Here is a 17,592-nt window from a genome sequence, read left to right on the forward strand (position 1 = left end):
AATTTTCAAAAAACCAAGTGAAAAATTGAATATTAACAGTATTCAGTACTACCTTAGCTAATGCAGTAAAATAAAGAGGCCTGAGGGGGAAATTAAAGTATGGTCTTGCCTGGAGAGAAAAGACCCCCTTAATTTTGATAAATCCTATAAGAGTTACAGGTTAACCATCCATTATGCCTCTGATTTAATATTTTTTGAATAGGCTAAGTGTGAGCCTCATGTCTTATTAGTTCTTCTTTTAGCCTCATATTCTCAGGTTATCCTGCCTCGAGCTTCAGAAGAAAAATATAGTAGCATTCATTGCCCATTTTAAGAGTTGTATAAATTTTCAATTGGAAGACAAGTAGAATGAATCTTAGATCTAAATTCCAAAAACCACCTTATAACTTCCTTTACCCGGAAGATAATTTGAAACTTTGTAAGTCTGAAAAGTTACTGCTGATTACACAGTGATCTGTTCAAAACTTCCATGTTACATCAACAGATTAATTCCAGAAACACGTTAAAGAGGACTAAAAATGCCCCCGAGAAACTTAAAATGATCAGTAGCAATCACCATAAAAACTACAAAATGAGTAGAAAGCTGATTATAGTTGGTCTATGCAAGACCACATTCTAAGTGCCAAAGCCTAAGGAATGGCAGAGGAGGACAAGGAAAGGAGGCTATGAACTGGGAGACTAGCTGGTTATGGGACGAGAAGGGGATAAGATTTATCTCCAATGTTTGGTGAAGGAGACCTTCCTTGCTCTCCTTTAGGCTTATAATTTTTGTCAAGGTTGTCAGATTTGTATGACTTTATTTTCTTTCTTTATTTTAAAAGTAAAAATATAGATGTATTTTGTATGAAATTATACGAAAAGATCTGATTGGAAGCAAAAGTGATCTGGATGAATTGAGATATCTAAAAAAAGTTTTGGATAAGTTTCTGAGACGTTTTGGGGGGATTATCAGTTGTCTTCTTTCAACTATAATGTAAGAACATACAAGAGAAAGCATCTTTTATAGTAGAATAGACTCTGACTTTTAAATGATTATTTTTATAAATTATATCAAATGCAAGAAAAGGTGATTTACGTCATTTATTCAATCAACAAACATTTACTGAGCACCTAAACTCTCTTCAAGGTGCTGTGAGATCAGCTGTGAACAATATAAGGTCCTTTCTTTGGTGGAGCTTATCTTGGGGAAGGAGACAGGTAGTAATCAAGAAAATAAGCAAGATGATTCCAGTTAGTTGTAAGTTCTATGAAGTTGATATGCAGGACAATGTGATAGAGAAGGGGTAGGCAAACTATGGCCTGCTGTCTGTTTTGTAAATAAAGTTTTTATTGGAACTCAGACACTCATTCATTTAAGTATTGTCTATGGGTGCTTTCCTGTTTTGCAGCAAAGTTGGGTAGTCAAAGCTGAACATGTTTACTATCTGGCCCTTTAAAGAAAAAGTTTGCTGACCCCTCGGATGGAGAGTAACTGAGGGATGAGTACTTAGATCAGAAAGTCAAGGAAGGCCTTTCTGAGGAGGTGGCTTTTGAGCTGAGACCTGAAACATGAGAAGGAGCCAGGCATGGAAAGGGCTGGGGTCCACACAGAGGAAACGGGTATTTCAGAAGCAGAGGTCTGAACAAGCTTGACGGTACCTATGCGGTAAGGAGAAAGAAGGCCAGTGTTGCTAGCACATAAGGAGCCCAGGGCGATGTGATATGAAATTATGTAAAAAGAGACGGGCAGGGGCTAGGTAACGTGCTGTGGAAGAATTTGGATTTCATTTTAAGGCAAAGATAATTTATTGGAGCATTTTAAGCCGAGGGGGGGTGATATGATACAATTTACATCATAAAAAGATCTCTCTGGGTGAATGAAGAATGGAACCAGGAGTAGGGCTGGATGAGGAAAACAGAAGGAAGGAGTGCAGTCAGACTATTACAAGATTGCAGTTCAGGTGAGAAACCGCGGTAGCTGGACAGGGCGATAACAGTAAAGATGGAGAGAATTATGTGAATTTGTGATATCTTTTGGAGGTAGAGCTAATAGGAGGGATAAGATGTGTGATGTGAAAGAGAGAGAATCAAGGAAGACTACAAGTTTTTTGGCATGCTGTTTACTGAAATGGGGGAAACCAGAAGAATAAGCATGTTGAGAAAGGGGAGAGGTGGAATTAAGAGTCCTGTTTTAGATTTGTAAGGTTAAGATATCTATTACATGAGTCTGGGGCTCACAGAAGCAGTCAGGGTTAGAGATACACATTTGGGAGTGATCAGCATATATACAGTACTTAAAGTCATGTGTAGGTGAGATCATGTTTGGTGGTGGTTCTTAACTGAGAATGACTTCCCCCCCCCGGGGGGGCGACTTTGAAGCAAGCATGAGGAAAAAAGCAGAGTGAATTGGCTTGAAAATTATCTCGTGTATGATTCAGCCTAAGAGCAGGTTCATAAGACATAATTTTTGAGGATGTGGCTTTTTGTAAGAAGACTTTGGCAAAGTATGGCGTGATTTTAGTTTTCTGCTCCCACCTAAAATTTCTACCCCATTTTTATAAACTGTTAATTTCTCAAGTGCTTTCTAAAATGTCTATAGTTTTTTTGCGTTTTTTTTTACTTTTGATTTTTGTGTGTCTTTTAATGTTTGTGTGTATTTTCAGTTGTTAGGTTAAATTGTATGACCTGAGGGAGAATACTACGCTACTCTGAGAATCAGGAGATGAGGATTTAGATTGTAGACCCTTTGGAATAATTAATCCTCTGTGATGATGAAGAAAAATATGGAATTTTGTTGTGTTTGTTTTGGGACTTGCAACTACCTAGGATAGAAATCTAGAGCAGCAGTATTTGTAATGCTTCCCTGGCTCTTTGAATGAGGATAGTTTTTGTAAATAGGTAAAGGAGGATAACAACATTCTAGTTATGCAGTAGAATTACAGTAGGATTTTTAAGTTGATGTGGACTTTTATTTTATTGTTTATGTGGTGTTTAATGTGGGGGGTGGGGTGGGAGAGGAAATACGTTGGGGGCCACGTTAATTATGAGGGGTTAAAACTTGCTGTGAGGGTCTCTCTTAGTTTTGTTTTGGATTTTTGTTTTGTTTTCTGTTGTTTTAGTTTTAGTTTGTTTTGGGCAGAGAGGATATCTATTAAGGAAGATTCTTTCTGCAAAGGGTTCCTGTACCTAACTCTAATGTGTATGTGGAGGCTTCCCTCCACCAACAAGCATTCTCAGATGCCAGCAGGGTGTCTGAGAATTCCACTCAATTCTGACCTCATCTACCCAGAGATAGAATCAGATTCCACAGGTAAAGGGCTCCCTCCCACAAGACTGTCCCCCACTCCAGATGCCAGTCAAAAGCCCAGGTTGTTACCTGTGCTTCTGACCAACCTGCTACAAACTGGAGGTTCCAGGAACCCCCAAGAACTCAGGATGGCAATTGCAAGTCCAGGTTGTTACCTATACTTCTGACTGACCGGCTATAAATCAGAGGTTCCCGTGCCCCCTTCTCGGGTTTGATTAATTTACTAGAATAGCTCACAGAACTCAAGAAAACCTATTTACTCACTAGATTACTGATTTATTACAAAGGATATTAAAGGATCAACAGCCAGATGAAGAGATACATAGGGCAAAGTCCTGAACAAAGGAGCTTCTGTCTTTGTGGAGCTTGGGGTCAGGCGTGGTAGCATGTGGAAGCCCTCCATAAAAAGAAGGGCAATTCGACCTGTCATATTGGGGTTTTATGGAGGCTTCATTATGTAGCCATGATTAAGTCATTGGCCATTGGCAATTGATTCAACCTCAAGCCCCCCCCCCCCCCCCCCCCCCGCCCCCTTCTCTGGAAATCAGGGGGTGGGACTAAAATTTCCAATCCTCTGATCACATTGCTGGTTCTCCTGGCAACCAGCCCCCGCCTTGGGTGGGGTCCCAAAGTCGCTTTCACTAACATAACAAAAGACACATTTATCACTCTCAACAGTTAGGAAATTCCAAGGGTTTTGGGAGCTCTGACCCAGGAACTGTGGATGAAGACCAAATGTACATGACAGATATATTTTGGTCATCTGAATGACCAAATATATATTTCTTATAAATCATAGTATCACACTTGCTAAATGTGGCATTGATTGCAAGAGACTCCTGGGGTGGGTGGTGGATAGCAGGACAACCTCTTGGCTAATTAACCTCAACAAAAAGCATGGCAAGCCCTAGTGTTTAGGAAAATATTTACCCTCTTGTTATTTTTGTAGGCCACCTTAGATTCTTTATTGAATTGATATTGAGAAATACATAACTGCATTCTTTCTGGCTTTAGTTGGATGAGATTTTCGTATCTCTGTTTTGTACAGTCTCTCATTAGACATCCATTTACCCAAAATAAGTACTCTATCATCTTTTGCATGTGCTGGTTGTGTGTGACTTGGTGCCTTTTCCTCCAGCTTTGAAGACCCCTGCACAACACACCCATTGAAATCTACTCATCATTCCCCTTCGGCTTAGCTGCTAACTAGTCCAGGAACCCTCTGAACACCCTTTCCCTAGTTCCCAGAGCACAGTATTTTATCTCTATTACCCCACTTTGTTAATCTCCCTTGCAGTTTAGTGATTTGTATCTCTTTTTGTGTACTTTGCTGATTTATAAGCCAGTGCAAGACATGCATTATGTTCTTTTGTATATTTGGAGAACGTATATTACTCATCTTTTATACTTAATGGCCACGTACTATTCATTTTTGTTTGTATGTGTATATACAGTGTCTGGCACATAAACCTCTGTAATTCCCAGCCCAAGGCCAGGAACCCCTGGCAAAGGTAATAATATTTATTCACCTATTTTCAGTGTAAAAAAAAATAAACATATGCCCTTAATTAAAATGTATAGGTTTAACAAAGCTCTTAAAAATTATTTTTACTCAAAATATGTCATTTCAAGTTTGTTAAAGCTAGTTAGAAACTCTTGATTAAAAACCTGAATAAGCTAATTAAGTTTTAGACAATCTTTCAGAAATAAAGGGATTCTTGGGTAAAGATTGAGAACTATTCTCTTTGGTACTTGGTAAAAAAGTTTTTTTAAATATATGTACCAGTTATTTCCACTTCTTTCTTAAATTCAAGTTTTCTTTCAAATAAATAGTAATTTTTGGGCCGGCCCGGTGGCTTAGCGGTTAAGTGCTCGCACCCCGCTACTGGTGGCCCGGGTTCAGAACCCCGGGCTCGCACCAACGCACCACTTGTCCGGCCATGCTGAGGCCGCATCCCACATACAGCAACTAGAAGGATGTGCAACTATGACATACAACTATCTACTGGGGCTTGGGGGAAGAAAAAAAAAAAGGAGGAGGATTGGCAATAGGTGTTAGCTCAGAGCCGGTCTTCCTCACCAAAAAGTGGAGGATTAGCACGGATGTTAGCTCTGGGCTGATCGCCCTCACAAAAAAAAAAAAAAAGTAATTTTTAAACAAGTGTATAGTGATTTACCTCTTTCTGGAAGTATCTGAAAGAATCCCTCTTAGAACACTAGGCTAGCTGTGTTTCTCATCCTTTTAATAAAATCTATATTAATTTTACGGGTAAAAAATTGTCTTGTCCTTTTCTTTTTCTTTTTCACAAATTTATAATGTAGTCAACTATTGATGTTTCTTGATAAGCTCAATTTTCTGAATATTTATGGCCGGCTGTGTTGACGTTAGTATGCTAACCTAGGTCCATCAATGCTCTAATGTTCATCTTACCTTATTTCTCTTTGACCCTACACCTTACCTAAAAATATTTGAGAACTGGAAATTTTATTTGTAAATATTACAAAATTAGCAATTCAAGCAGGATATTAATATATTCTGACACTAAAACTTCATCTGTTTATGAACTTGAGTCTCTTGGAATTTCTAATTCTATTCGATCAGGAGATTAATTTCCTCTAAAAATCTATTGGAATACTTTCTTTTTTTCTTCAAATTTGAGAAATATGTTTGATTTTTTGCAGCGTTTTTTTAACCTTTCTAAAGGATTATTTGAAATGGCAAGTTAAATCTTAATTTTAGGGTTGACATAGGTATGGTTGTAGGATGCAATAGTTTGGTAAATTGTGATGATGATTAAAAACTGATTTGCTAATACAATATAGTTTCCCACATTAAAAAAATAATAATGTTTTTGATAATATCAAAAGTGCATTTAGAGTTGAAGTTTTGGTCTTTTAATTTTCTAGCCATAAAGGAGGCAGAAAAATATTCACCAATCTTTGCTGTATTCATTAAAATATAAAGAATGTTGGCCGTGGCCATGACAAGAACCCTAAATAATTCCATGGCCCAGAGTGGCATTTTCCTGAAGCTGGGAAACGGATCCTGGGCAGGAAGCAAAGGAGGGGACAGATCCCAGGCAGGCCTGATGCTTCAGCAACTCGGGTGTTTTGCTGCATAGGAGCACTTAGCGAGCCAAGGCCTAAAGGAGGAGGAAACAATTATCTCCTGGGAAAGGCCTGTATTCTGGAACACCAGGGGTTTCTCGAGTCGGAGTTGGGATGGGAGTGTCTCCTGGTTCTTGATGAAACAGTTCAGTCTGTTTCAAGGACATGCACCTGGGAAAATGACTGGCTTCTGGAAACAGTGTTACTCTGGCATTTAGGACTAACCTTGCTGATGAGCACCAGGAAAACAGCCTCAATCAACTGTATTCCTCATTAAGTGCTAGAGGACTCATTAGATAATAACTCTATTACAACAATAATAGTAATGATAATAAGAGCGTTTATTGAGTGCTGACTTCAAGGCAAGCACTTGATATTCATTGCATTATTTAATTAAGAGGAATTTTACTCGGCATTCATCTTACATTAGCTCCTCTGCCCTATCAGCTGTTGTTGTACCCAGGCATCTGAACCAGAATCTGCAGGGGGCCTGATTAAGGGTAAGAAAACTCAGTTGTAAATATTAGGTTCCAAAAGATTTTATTTTCTATCATTTCCTCTGCTTTGTCTTTATTTTAAACAATGGTTCGAAAATAGTATTGTACCAATGTCAATTTCCTGATTTTGATAATTGTACTGTGATTATATATGTTGTTAAAATAAATGGGGTAAGAGATGTACAGAAACTTTTTTTATTAATTTTGCAACTTTTCCGTAAGTCTAAAATTAATTAAAAACAGAAAGTTGAAAAACTTCATAATTTCTTTACTACAATTTAGTTTATATCTTTTATTATTTTCTTATAGCAAAAAAGCAATATATGTTCAATACAAGAACATTTTACATGCATATAAGCAAAAAGAAGAGAATGAAAATCCCCTAATTCAACTGGCTAGAGTTATCTGTTATAAAAATCTAGGTATAGGGGCCAGCCAGTGGCTTAGTGGTTGGGTTTGTGCACTCTGCTTCGCTGGCCTGGGGTTTGCAGGTTAGGATCCTGGCAGCGGACCTATGCACGGCTTATCAAGCCATGCTGTGGCCGCATCCCACATAAAATGGAGGAAGATGGGCACAGATGTTAGTTCAGGCCCAATCTTCCTCAGCAAAAAGAGGAGGATTGGCAACAGATGTTAGCTCAGGGCTAATCTTCCTTACACACACACACAAAAATCTATGTGTAAATTCATTGAGATGTATGTGTTTATGGATGTATAGCATGTATAATTTCAACCACTAACTCCATTTGCAAAGATAAATCTTTATTTTTTTTATTGAACTTAATTTGTTTTAAACCTTAGTTCGCCTAATGGGAAGTAACTTAATTTAGTCACTTCCAGGTTGTTCAGTCATTTTAAGATTTAGTCAATTAAATGCGGGTTTCTTACCCTTTAGGAGGTTTATGTTTGGACTCCATTTATCTTCTGCAGGCACTCACTGCTGATATAACTCATCCTACCTCATCTTTAGGCACCAGCCTCCTGCTTAACCTTGCTGGAACCATGATCTAGTGAAGGCCTCCAGCCTTCACAGTGATGGACAGCCACTGGGGACTCTCGTAGGATTTCAAAAGGCTACCCTTGGGCCCCTTAACGGAACCACCTCACTAGCCTTTACTCTTACTGCCCTGGTACATTTCTGATCTCTGAGGCTCTCGTTAAGATCTATAGAATCTTGAGGCTACTCTCTGGAAAATGAGGCATAGCTTTCCTTTCTTATGGGATCTCCAGAAACTTTGCTAGGCTGTCTACCATCGCTCTCTTTGTGGGGATTGGCCCAGGGTGATGGCATTCCAGTTCCTTTCCCTAAGATCCACTTAGAGATTTACTCTGTGAACTCTCCTATGTCATTCCTGAAAATTCTCCTCTTCCATTGAACTTTGTCTCTATCTCATTTTGGGGGAGTGAAGCAAACAAACAAACTTTTACAACATCATATATTCTTCCAGAATCTATTATTTATGACATAAATTTAGAAGTTTTTGTGTTGAGGCCAGACTTTTGGAAATTCATATTCTTAAAGTTATTTTCTTTGCTAAGGGCTTCAAAATTCTATTTTGTTAACAAAGTATAAAAGAACATTTTTTGAGATAATTGTGAAAATTCAAGTATGAACTAGTTATTAGAAGACACCAATGTCTATTATTAATTTTGTTGGGTGTAAGAATAGCCTTACAGTTATGTATGAAAATATTCATAATTTTTATAGAAGTTAGTGAAGGCCATTGTAAGCAGGGTGGGTTGGGCGGTGACAGGAGTGGGAGGTAGGGGACAGATTATAAAGAGCCACACTTGCCTTTCTTTGATTTCACGCTCATAGCATCAAACAGGGGAGTAACATGACTAATTAAAAGGTGGGGAGGATGAAAAAGTATATTTGTGTCTGGGAGGTGGGTAGCTGGAGGAATTTTTTATTCCTTGCTCTCCTCTAGCATCCATATCCACATCCATCAGCAAACCCGGTTGGTTCTCTAAGCTTCATCACCTCCCCATTTCAAGTGACCCTCATCTCTTACCTGGACACAATCGTTTCCTAATTATCAACTATCAGTCTCTCTGCTTCTATTCTTGTTCCCTATAATCCATTCTCCACAGAGCTGCCAGAGTGAATTTTTTAAAGCCTAATTCAGATGGTCCTTCTCCTGCTTAAAACATTTAATGGCTTTCTATTGCATTTAAAATAAAATACAGGGCTGGCCCCATGGCTTAGCGGTTAAGTGCCCGTGCTCCGCTACTGGCGGCCCGGGTTCGGATCCCGGGCGCGCACCGACGCACCGCTTCTCCGGCCATGCTGAGGCCGCGTCCCACATACAGCAACTAGAAGGACGTGCAGCTATGACATACAACTATCTACTGGGGCTTTGGGGGAAAAAAATAAAAAATAGATATATAAAAAAATAAAATAAAATACAAACTCGACCACAGACTGTAAGTTTCTATGTAATCTTCCTCACTATCCTCTTTGTGCCACTCTCCTCCTGACACATGGGTCCAACACACAAGCCACTGTACAGTTCCCATTCTTTTTCAGTTACAAATGTTCATTTCTCAGAAAACATTATCCAGTTTGATAGTTATGAACTTGTAACTGTTGTAACATTTAATCAAACTAGTACAAACTGGAGTTCATTTTTAAAAATAAAAATAGTAAAGAATGATTAAGTAAATGTTTTCAAGTTCAACTGCTAGATCTGAGATGTAAAATAGTGACAACACGGACAAAAATGTTGACTTTAAATAGCAAATTTTTACTTCATTCTATCCGCATTCTTGAACCATGGGACAGTCATTACTCATAGGTCTTAAGTCTTGAAAGAGTCACGTTTACCTGTATTTTCATATTTGGAATTTTATCCTTCAGTCTAATGAGCATAGCTTCTTCATTAATTTTACACACAAAACATTTTCAATCTGGGCATTTTCTGGTGTATTTTCCGAGAGGTTATTTAGAATCTGGCACACCAAAAATTGAACTGTATTGCCGTTTGCTTCATAATACTTCCAGAAGTAAAATAATTAAAATAATTTGAAATGCCACTGTCTTCACCTTCGTCACCACCTCCTTCTGTCTAGTGCAATGAAGTAACAAATTGCTGCGGATTCGATTTCGCATCCCGCTGCGGGTCCACGCGTACAGATCACGGCAGCTGAAGAGGAGGAACAGACGCCTCTCGAAACCCTGTTGCACTGCGCACCTCGCACTGCCGCCGGGAGTGGAAATGGGCCGCTCCGCCCCGGGCACGTGTCAGCGTCGCTCACAGCCACGGCCGCCCTTGCTCTGGGACGCGCCCGTCTCCGGGGACCGCTCCGCGTGCTCCCCGGCGCCGCCGCCGCGCCGGGCACGGCCGCTCAGTCGGCAGCCGCCCCTTCCCGGCTCCCGGGCCGCACGGACGGCCGTGGCCGACCGACGCCAGCCGAGCGCTGCTCCCCTCCTCAGACCCTCAGAGGCCGGCCGCGGAGGCCTGGGCGCCCGGGCGGCCCCTGAGGGCAGCACGTGCCGGGGCAGCGCTCCCCAGCAGCGTTAGTGCGCTGGCGTCGCAGTTTGCGGCTTCGCTAGAAATGAAAAATTTCCTTGAAAAAAAGAGGGCGGGGGGACTCCATAAATCTGAACGCCAAGGAAGCTCCTCTGAACTCGGTGTGTCTCGTGGATTCGCTGGCGAAAATGAGTATTTTGACGCCAGCTGCCCGGGTTCACCACAGGAAATGAAGGTGGTAGCTGCGGGCTCGCAAGCCAGCGGAAGACCCTATCACATGTCACATCAGATGAGGAGAAAATTAGAGGCGAGCTGAGGTAGGGCTGAAGAACGAGGCTGAGGCTTGGGGCTCGGCGGAAGCAGCCGACAGGAGAGTCGTCTCCCTCTGTTTGAGGCAGGGACTCGCACAGAACACGCAGACCCGCGGGCGCAGCGGTCGCACTCCCGCACTCCCGCGCCTTTCCCGCGCGCCCATCTTGGGGGCGGGGAAGAACCCGGATGGAACCGCCGGTGCAGCCGGGACCCCCCACGGTCTTTGAATCTGTGCGCGGGGCGTAGTTGCCCTCCGTTCCGTGCTCTGATTGGTTCGTCTCCGTAGGTTCCCTTCTCGCGATTGGACGTCCCCCGTGCCAGTCACAAAGCGCCGCTGGGCTCCCAGATTGTTGCTGGAAGGAGACGGCGTCGACGTCTGACTGGGCTCGCGGCGTCTCGCCTCCCGCTAGCTCGTCCATCCTCCGGCGCCCCAAACCGGTCCTCGGCTTCTCGCCCGCTAGGCCCGGAAGGAGGCGTGTCGAGGCGGCTCGAGAACGATCGCGGGCGCCCCGGCGTTGCCCTCGTCACCCACGCAGCGCCATGTCCTCCTGGATGTTCAAGAGGTGAAGGGGGCGGGGTGGGGCGCCGAGGGTAACGGCCCGGCGGCGTCCCCACATGAACCTGACCTTCCCCGCGTTCGCTCCGCGGCCCGGTGCTGCTGGGGCTCGCAGCCGCGGGAGCGAGAGCAGCCGAGTGTGGGCTGGCGAGGGGAGGCTCCTCGGCGGCCGGTGCGGGGCCGTGGGGAGGTCAGTCAGGGGCGGGGCCTGGGCCCCTCAGCCGCGTCTCCACCTGCGCCTTATGCGACGAGCGGCCGGCGGATGCCCGTGCGCTGGGCGCTGGCCCGGTAGAGGGCCGGGGGCGGGCCCCTTCCCCGCTGGCGGCCGGTCGTGCGCGCGCTCGGACGTGCGGGGGGGTGTTTGCGGAGGAGTCGGAGAGGGGCGCGCGACGGGGCGGAACAGCTTCTCTCGGTTCCGAGGCGGCGGAAGCGACCCCGGACTCTTCGGGGTCCAGGTTGGCTCGCCTGCCCGTTCCTGAGACCGTTGTCCGCAGCGGGATTGCGGTTCCCCTTAAACGGGCGCGGGTGGGGGGCTTGGGGCCGACTTCGCTCGGTGCGGTGGTGGGATGCGTGAGTGGAACGACCGTGCTGCTCGGAGGGAATCGCCGCCGTGGGTGCTGGCTGTGTCGTCAGCAGGGACGGGCTCGGCTGCAGGTGTGAAAGTGGTCCTGCATTTGCAAGTCTCTTCTCGCGCAGCCCCTCATGACGTTTTGGCGTGTAACTGAAGTTGCAGACGTCGCGTACGTCTCAGCTTCGGTAGACGATCGTCGCTAGGAGAGAGACTTGGGAACCCTTGCTGGGGTTCTCGTTTTGAATCCCCGTGGGTGGAGAGGCGTCGCTGAACGGGTGGGGCTACTGGAAACCCTCCGCTCGCTCCAGTTCCCGCTTTCACCGGGATAACTCGCTGTAAGTCTCGATGCAGCGGTTCCCACGTAAGGTGTAATTTGTTGACATAAAGTGTGGTAAGATAATTGGCCGATAAATATGGTATGGTCTTTGAGAAAAATTTGGTTAAATATTGTGTTATTTTAGTGTGTCCTTTTTTTTTTTTTTTTTGACAGAGATCCTGTTTGGAAGTACTTGCAGACTGTCCAATATGGAGTCCCCGGAAATTTTCCACGCCTGTCATATCCAACTTTCTTTCCCCGTTTTGAATTCCAAGATATTATTCCTCCAGATGACTTCCTGACTAGTGATGAAGAGCTCGATTCAGTTTTATTTGGAACTCTGCGAGGTCATGTAGTTGGACTACGCTATTACACAGGAGTAGTGAGTATGACATTAGATGTTAAGTTAAAATGTGATGTGTTTATGATATTAGCCTAGAAAATAAGAATTAGAAGATGACATGTGCAGTTAATATTTATTTTACTTTAAGTAATTGAGATACATCTGGGCAAGAGGAAACAGACACCTAATGATTGATATTCTTTTATGTTTACATCATGCTTACAATATGCAAAGCACTTTTTCCTGTATGGTCTCATTAGATCACTGCAGTGACTCTGAGGTAGATTAGGACGTCTTCTATCCCCCTCCTGTACCTGAAGAACTAAAGCTCAGGCGGGTTAAATAATTTGCCCAGAAAGCACAGAGACTGGTACATTTGCAAAATAACTTCCAAGTCAGTCTGTTGCTTTCTCCTCTTCTACCCCTCAGCACATTTCTACACTTTAGTATTTTTAATTTAGGAGGTCAACTCCTATTAGATAAGAGAATTGTCTATTTTTAGGTCCTTTTTTCTTTCTGTAGTAAGACTACCTGTCTTGCAGTTTTTCTTCCTATCTTTCTCTATGTATATTCTCTGCGGTGTGTGTGTGTGCATGAGAGAGACCTAGAGACTGAGAGACCTGATCAATAGTTGTCTTTGTATAGTTGTCTAGTATGCCTCTGTGTATCTGGATCATATACCTCTAGTTTTATTTTTTTAATTTATTATGAAAAATTTCAAACATACATGAGTAGAATAATACAGTAAACTCCCATATACCTATGATCCAGATTCAGCAGTTAAGTTTTTGTGCGTTTGCTTCATCACTTTTTCTTTTGTTCTAAAAATCCTGACCGTATCACTCTATACCCATGTAATTCAGTTTGTATCTCTAAAAAATTTCAAACATTTTTACGTGTAATTTTCATACTAAAAATTAGTAATAATTCCTTGTTACATCTAATAGCTAATCCATAATCAGTTTTCTTGATTGTTTAAAAATATCTTTTTATAGTTCATTTTTTTTCGAATCAGGATCAAAAGAGAGTTCATGTATTACCTTTAGTTGTTACATCCCACAAGTCACCCGCTCCCCTGCTTGTTTCATGTCATTGATTTGTTGCAGAAACTACATCTGTTGTTTGATGGGAAGTTCTGGATTTGTCAGTTCTTCCATTCCCCCATATTATTCTCATGTTGAAGCTTTCTCAAATCATGTTTTGGTTGTCTGAAGCAGGAGATTCCTTGGGAAAGAATTTCACGATCTGAATTTGTTTAGTCTTTCGTTCTCCTCTATTTTCTTTGTATTGGAGCTTCTCAAATCATTTTGTGATTGTCTGAAATGTGTTGTCTAGGAGATTCCTTAGGAAGGAACAATATTTCCTGAGCTTTTGTATGTTTCTAATTGTGATGTTTATACTTGAAGGGAGATTTGGCTGAATATAAAATCCTTGACCATATTTTCTCTACATGATATCTTGATGCTGCTGGTAAGAATTCTGATGCCAATATGATTTCTCTCCCATATAAGTGAATTGGAATTTTTTTGCCTAGATGAGTAAAGGATATTTTTCCTTATCTTGAAAGTCCAATAGTTTCATTAGTGTACATCTTAGTATTGACTGTTCTGTAACTTTATTTTCTTCTATTTCAGAAAGTTTTCTTTAATTATAGTTTTAAATGTTTGCTTTGGTCCAAAGCTTGTTTTTCTTCTTCAGGGACTCCATTCTACTGTCTCTATATTAGATCTTCTCTGCACATACGTATGCTGTATGTATATGTCTGTTACTTCCTCTGAAATCCTTTTTATCATATTTTTTTCACTTCTGTATTTTTCATCATTTGTTTCCCTTACCATGTTTTTCACAAGGTCTGTTCACTTTTTTGTTCTTCCTACTTTAGTTTTTAATTCTGAAATTGTTTTTCTTTTCTAATTTTTTCCTGAAATCTATTGGTTCTTATTTCATATCCATCTGTTCTCTAGCTCCTGTGTCCATCTCTGAGCTTTTGTATTTCTGATTTGTGCAGTTTTTTCAAAACTTACATTGTTTTCTAAATTATTTTAAGCTATTGTGAAATATTAGATTATGGTTGTTATTGAGCTTAGAACAGTCACTATTTGTTGATCTTAAACTAATATCTATGACACTGGTAAGCTAAATAAAAATTTGGTGGGCTGATTAAAGGTAATCTCACTTAATTTTTTAATTTTTCAAAATGTCTATTATTTATTTTCTAAGTAATACCTGTTCTTTATGTTAAAATGGCTAAGAAGAAGCATTAAATCTCCCTAAAGTGCCATCCAGGACCATAACTTATTCACTTTGTTATGCCTTCCACACTTTACTCTGTGAATAGATGCATGTAAATTGAAATCATATTATGTATTAATAAAAATGAGATCATATTATGCCTATTATAGTGATCGCCTTTTTTTCTCTCACTAAAATATTAGGAGTATGTTTTCATGTCAGTACAAATCTATATCATATTTTTAATTTTCTTATTGATGTACATTTTGGAGTTGATCACTTATGAAAAAATATTGTTATAAAAATTGAGGTGTTTGTCATACTACTACTTATTTCAACTTTTTTTAGCTTTGTTGAGATGTGGTTTACATATGGTAAAGTGCTCACATTTTAAGTATATGATTTTAAGAGTTTTGACAAAGATATATACCTGATAATCACCACTCCAATCAAGTTATAGATCATTTCCATCATCCCTGAAAGTTCTCTTGTATCCTGTTGCATTCGTTCCATCCTGCCCTTGTCCTAACAACCACCAATCTGATTTCTGTCACTATAGATTAGTTTAGCCTGTTCTAGAGCTTCGTATACATTGACTCATATGGTTACTTTTTAAATCTGGTTTCATTCAAACTCAGCATAATACAGATAATTCTTGAGTCACTTTTGGCAATTTATATTTTTAAAGAAAAGTATCCAATTCATTTAGATTTTCAAATTTATTGCCACGAAGTTGTGCATAGTAATCATTTATACTTAAAAAAATACTTTAACTGTGTTTATGGTTATATTCCAGTTTTCATTCTTTGTATTATATATTTGTGTCTATTCTTTTATATTTAACCTGGATAGAGATTTATCTGTTTCATCTTTTCAAGTAACTTGTCCTGGATTTTTTATTTTTTTGCTGAGGAAGATTGGCCCTGAGCTAACATCTGTTGCCAGTCTTCTTCTATTTTGTATGTGACCCGCCACCACAGCATGGCCACTGAGATGAGTGGCATAGGTCTGTACCCGGGAACTGAACCTGGTCCCCCAAAGCAGAGTGTACTGAACTTAACCACTAGGCCACCGGGGCTGGCCACTGTCTTGGATTTTTTATGATTATTATTTTTCTTTGTTCATTGATTTTTATAATCTGTTATCCTATTTTCCTTAGATTCATTTTATTTTTGGATTCTTGGTTTGAACACTTAATTTTAATCTTAATAATAAAAGCTTTTAATTGTGTAAACATTCTTCAAAGTGCTGCATTGGCTATGTCTCTTAAGTTTGGTTCTATAATATTGGCATTGTTAATTTTTAACTTTTTTTTTTTTTAATATGTTCTCTAAGCTTATGGTTAAAATTTTTATTTCTTGACCCATCAAAGTCTTTATTTTATAATAAAGTAGATTATTTTTTTCTATTCTAAACATACTGTTATAATTAGTTCTAATTCTGTCTTTTTATTGTTGTCTTAACCTTTGTGTTTTTTAATGCCCTTTTTGTCTTGCTGCTTGGACCATGTTTTCTTTGTTTTTATAGTCTCCAACATTTTGGCCTGTATATATTCTATTCTATTTTATTTTATTTTATTTTTATTTATTTATTTATTTATTTAAAAGATTTTATTTTTATTTTTTTTTTTCCCCCAAAGCCCCAGTAGATAGTTGTATGTCATAGCTGCACATCCTTCTAGTTGCTGTATGTGGGACGCGGCCTCAGCATGGCCGGAGAAGCGGTGCTTCGGTGTGCGCCCGGGATCCGAACCCCGGGCCGCCAGCAGTGGAGCGCGAGCACTTAACCGCTAAGCCACGGGGCTGCCCCTATATATTCTATTTTAAATTCTACTAGTAATTAGCTGTCATCTATAGTAAATGATAATGATCTAATTTTAATAAATGATAATTTATTTTAATGACAATTTTCTAATTGAGATAAAATGTTCAAAAAAATGTTAGTTTTTGCCCTATTTTTGGGGGGGTTTTATAGTTTCTGGGATTTACATAATCTGATTTAAAGAAGATCATGCTTTAGGCTGTGGCAGAGGGGAGGTGGGTGGGGAGGGAACACAGCTATGCCTCACAGAATTTCTCTAAAGGGCTAGAGGGAAATATCTGTCTCATCTGGTTGGTGAGGCCCGTAGTCAGTAGACAGATCCTGGGAGAGGTTTAAAGCAGCTTTCTTGTGTCTTTATCAGGCAATTAAAAAAATTGAGATAATTCACATACCATAAATTGCATCATTTTAAAGTGTATAATTGAGTGGTTTTTAAATATTCACAAAGTTGTGCAACCATCCCCATTGTCTAGTTCCAGAACATTTTCATCACTCCTAAAAGAACCTTGTACCCATTAATAATCATTCTTCATTACTCCCTTCTCTCAGCCCCTGGCATCCACTCATTTATTTTCTGTTTCTATAGATATGCCTACTCTAGACATTTCATAATAAATGGAATCATACAATATGTGACCCTTGGGTCTGGCCTTCATTACTGCTTTATTTTGTGTTAAATAGATATTTTCTAGTGTACTATTTTAATTCTCTGGTTGTTTCTTTTACTATATATTTTGAGTTGTTTTCTTAGTAGTTGCCCTGGAGGATTACAGTTAACCTCTTAAATTCATAAGAATCTAGTTTGGATTAGTGCCAACTTAATTTCAATAGTGTTCAAAAAGTTTGCTTATAGATAGTTCCATTCCCCTCCTCCCCACTCCTTTGTGCTGTTATCATACAAATTACGTCTTTATATACATTGTATGTTCGTCAACACAGATTTATAATGATTGTTTTATGTCCTTTTAAATCAGATAGCAGAAAAAAATTACAATGCCCTAGAATTTATACTGTCTTTTATATTTACCTATGTAATTGCCTTTACCTGTACTCTTTGTTTCTTCATGTAGCTTCAAG

The 17,592-nt window shown here is 40.4% G+C and overlaps 1 protein-coding gene across 3 annotated transcripts in view; it reads left to right on the plus strand.

The window, feature by feature from the left end:
- The first annotated feature begins 11,178 nt into the window (after positions 1 to 11,178).
- Positions 11,179 to 17,592, plus strand: part of HLTF (helicase like transcription factor) — a 50,157-nt gene continuing 43,743 nt past the window's right edge. For all 3 annotated transcript variants that reach the window (XM_058551206.1, XM_058551216.1, XM_058551225.1), the window contains exons 1-2: positions 11,179 to 11,239; positions 12,294 to 12,501. In XM_058551206.1, coding sequence (XP_058407189.1) covers positions 11,217 to 11,239; positions 12,294 to 12,501 — 231 coding nt within the window. In that variant the 5' untranslated portion in view covers positions 11,179 to 11,216. The remainder of the gene's footprint in view (positions 11,240 to 12,293; positions 12,502 to 17,592) is intronic.

The sequence above is a fragment of the Diceros bicornis genome, chromosome 2 (genome assembly GCF_020826845.1).
Source record: "Diceros bicornis minor isolate mBicDic1 chromosome 2, mDicBic1.mat.cur, whole genome shotgun sequence".
Classification (NCBI taxonomy): Eukaryota; Metazoa; Chordata; class Mammalia; order Perissodactyla; family Rhinocerotidae; genus Diceros; species Diceros bicornis.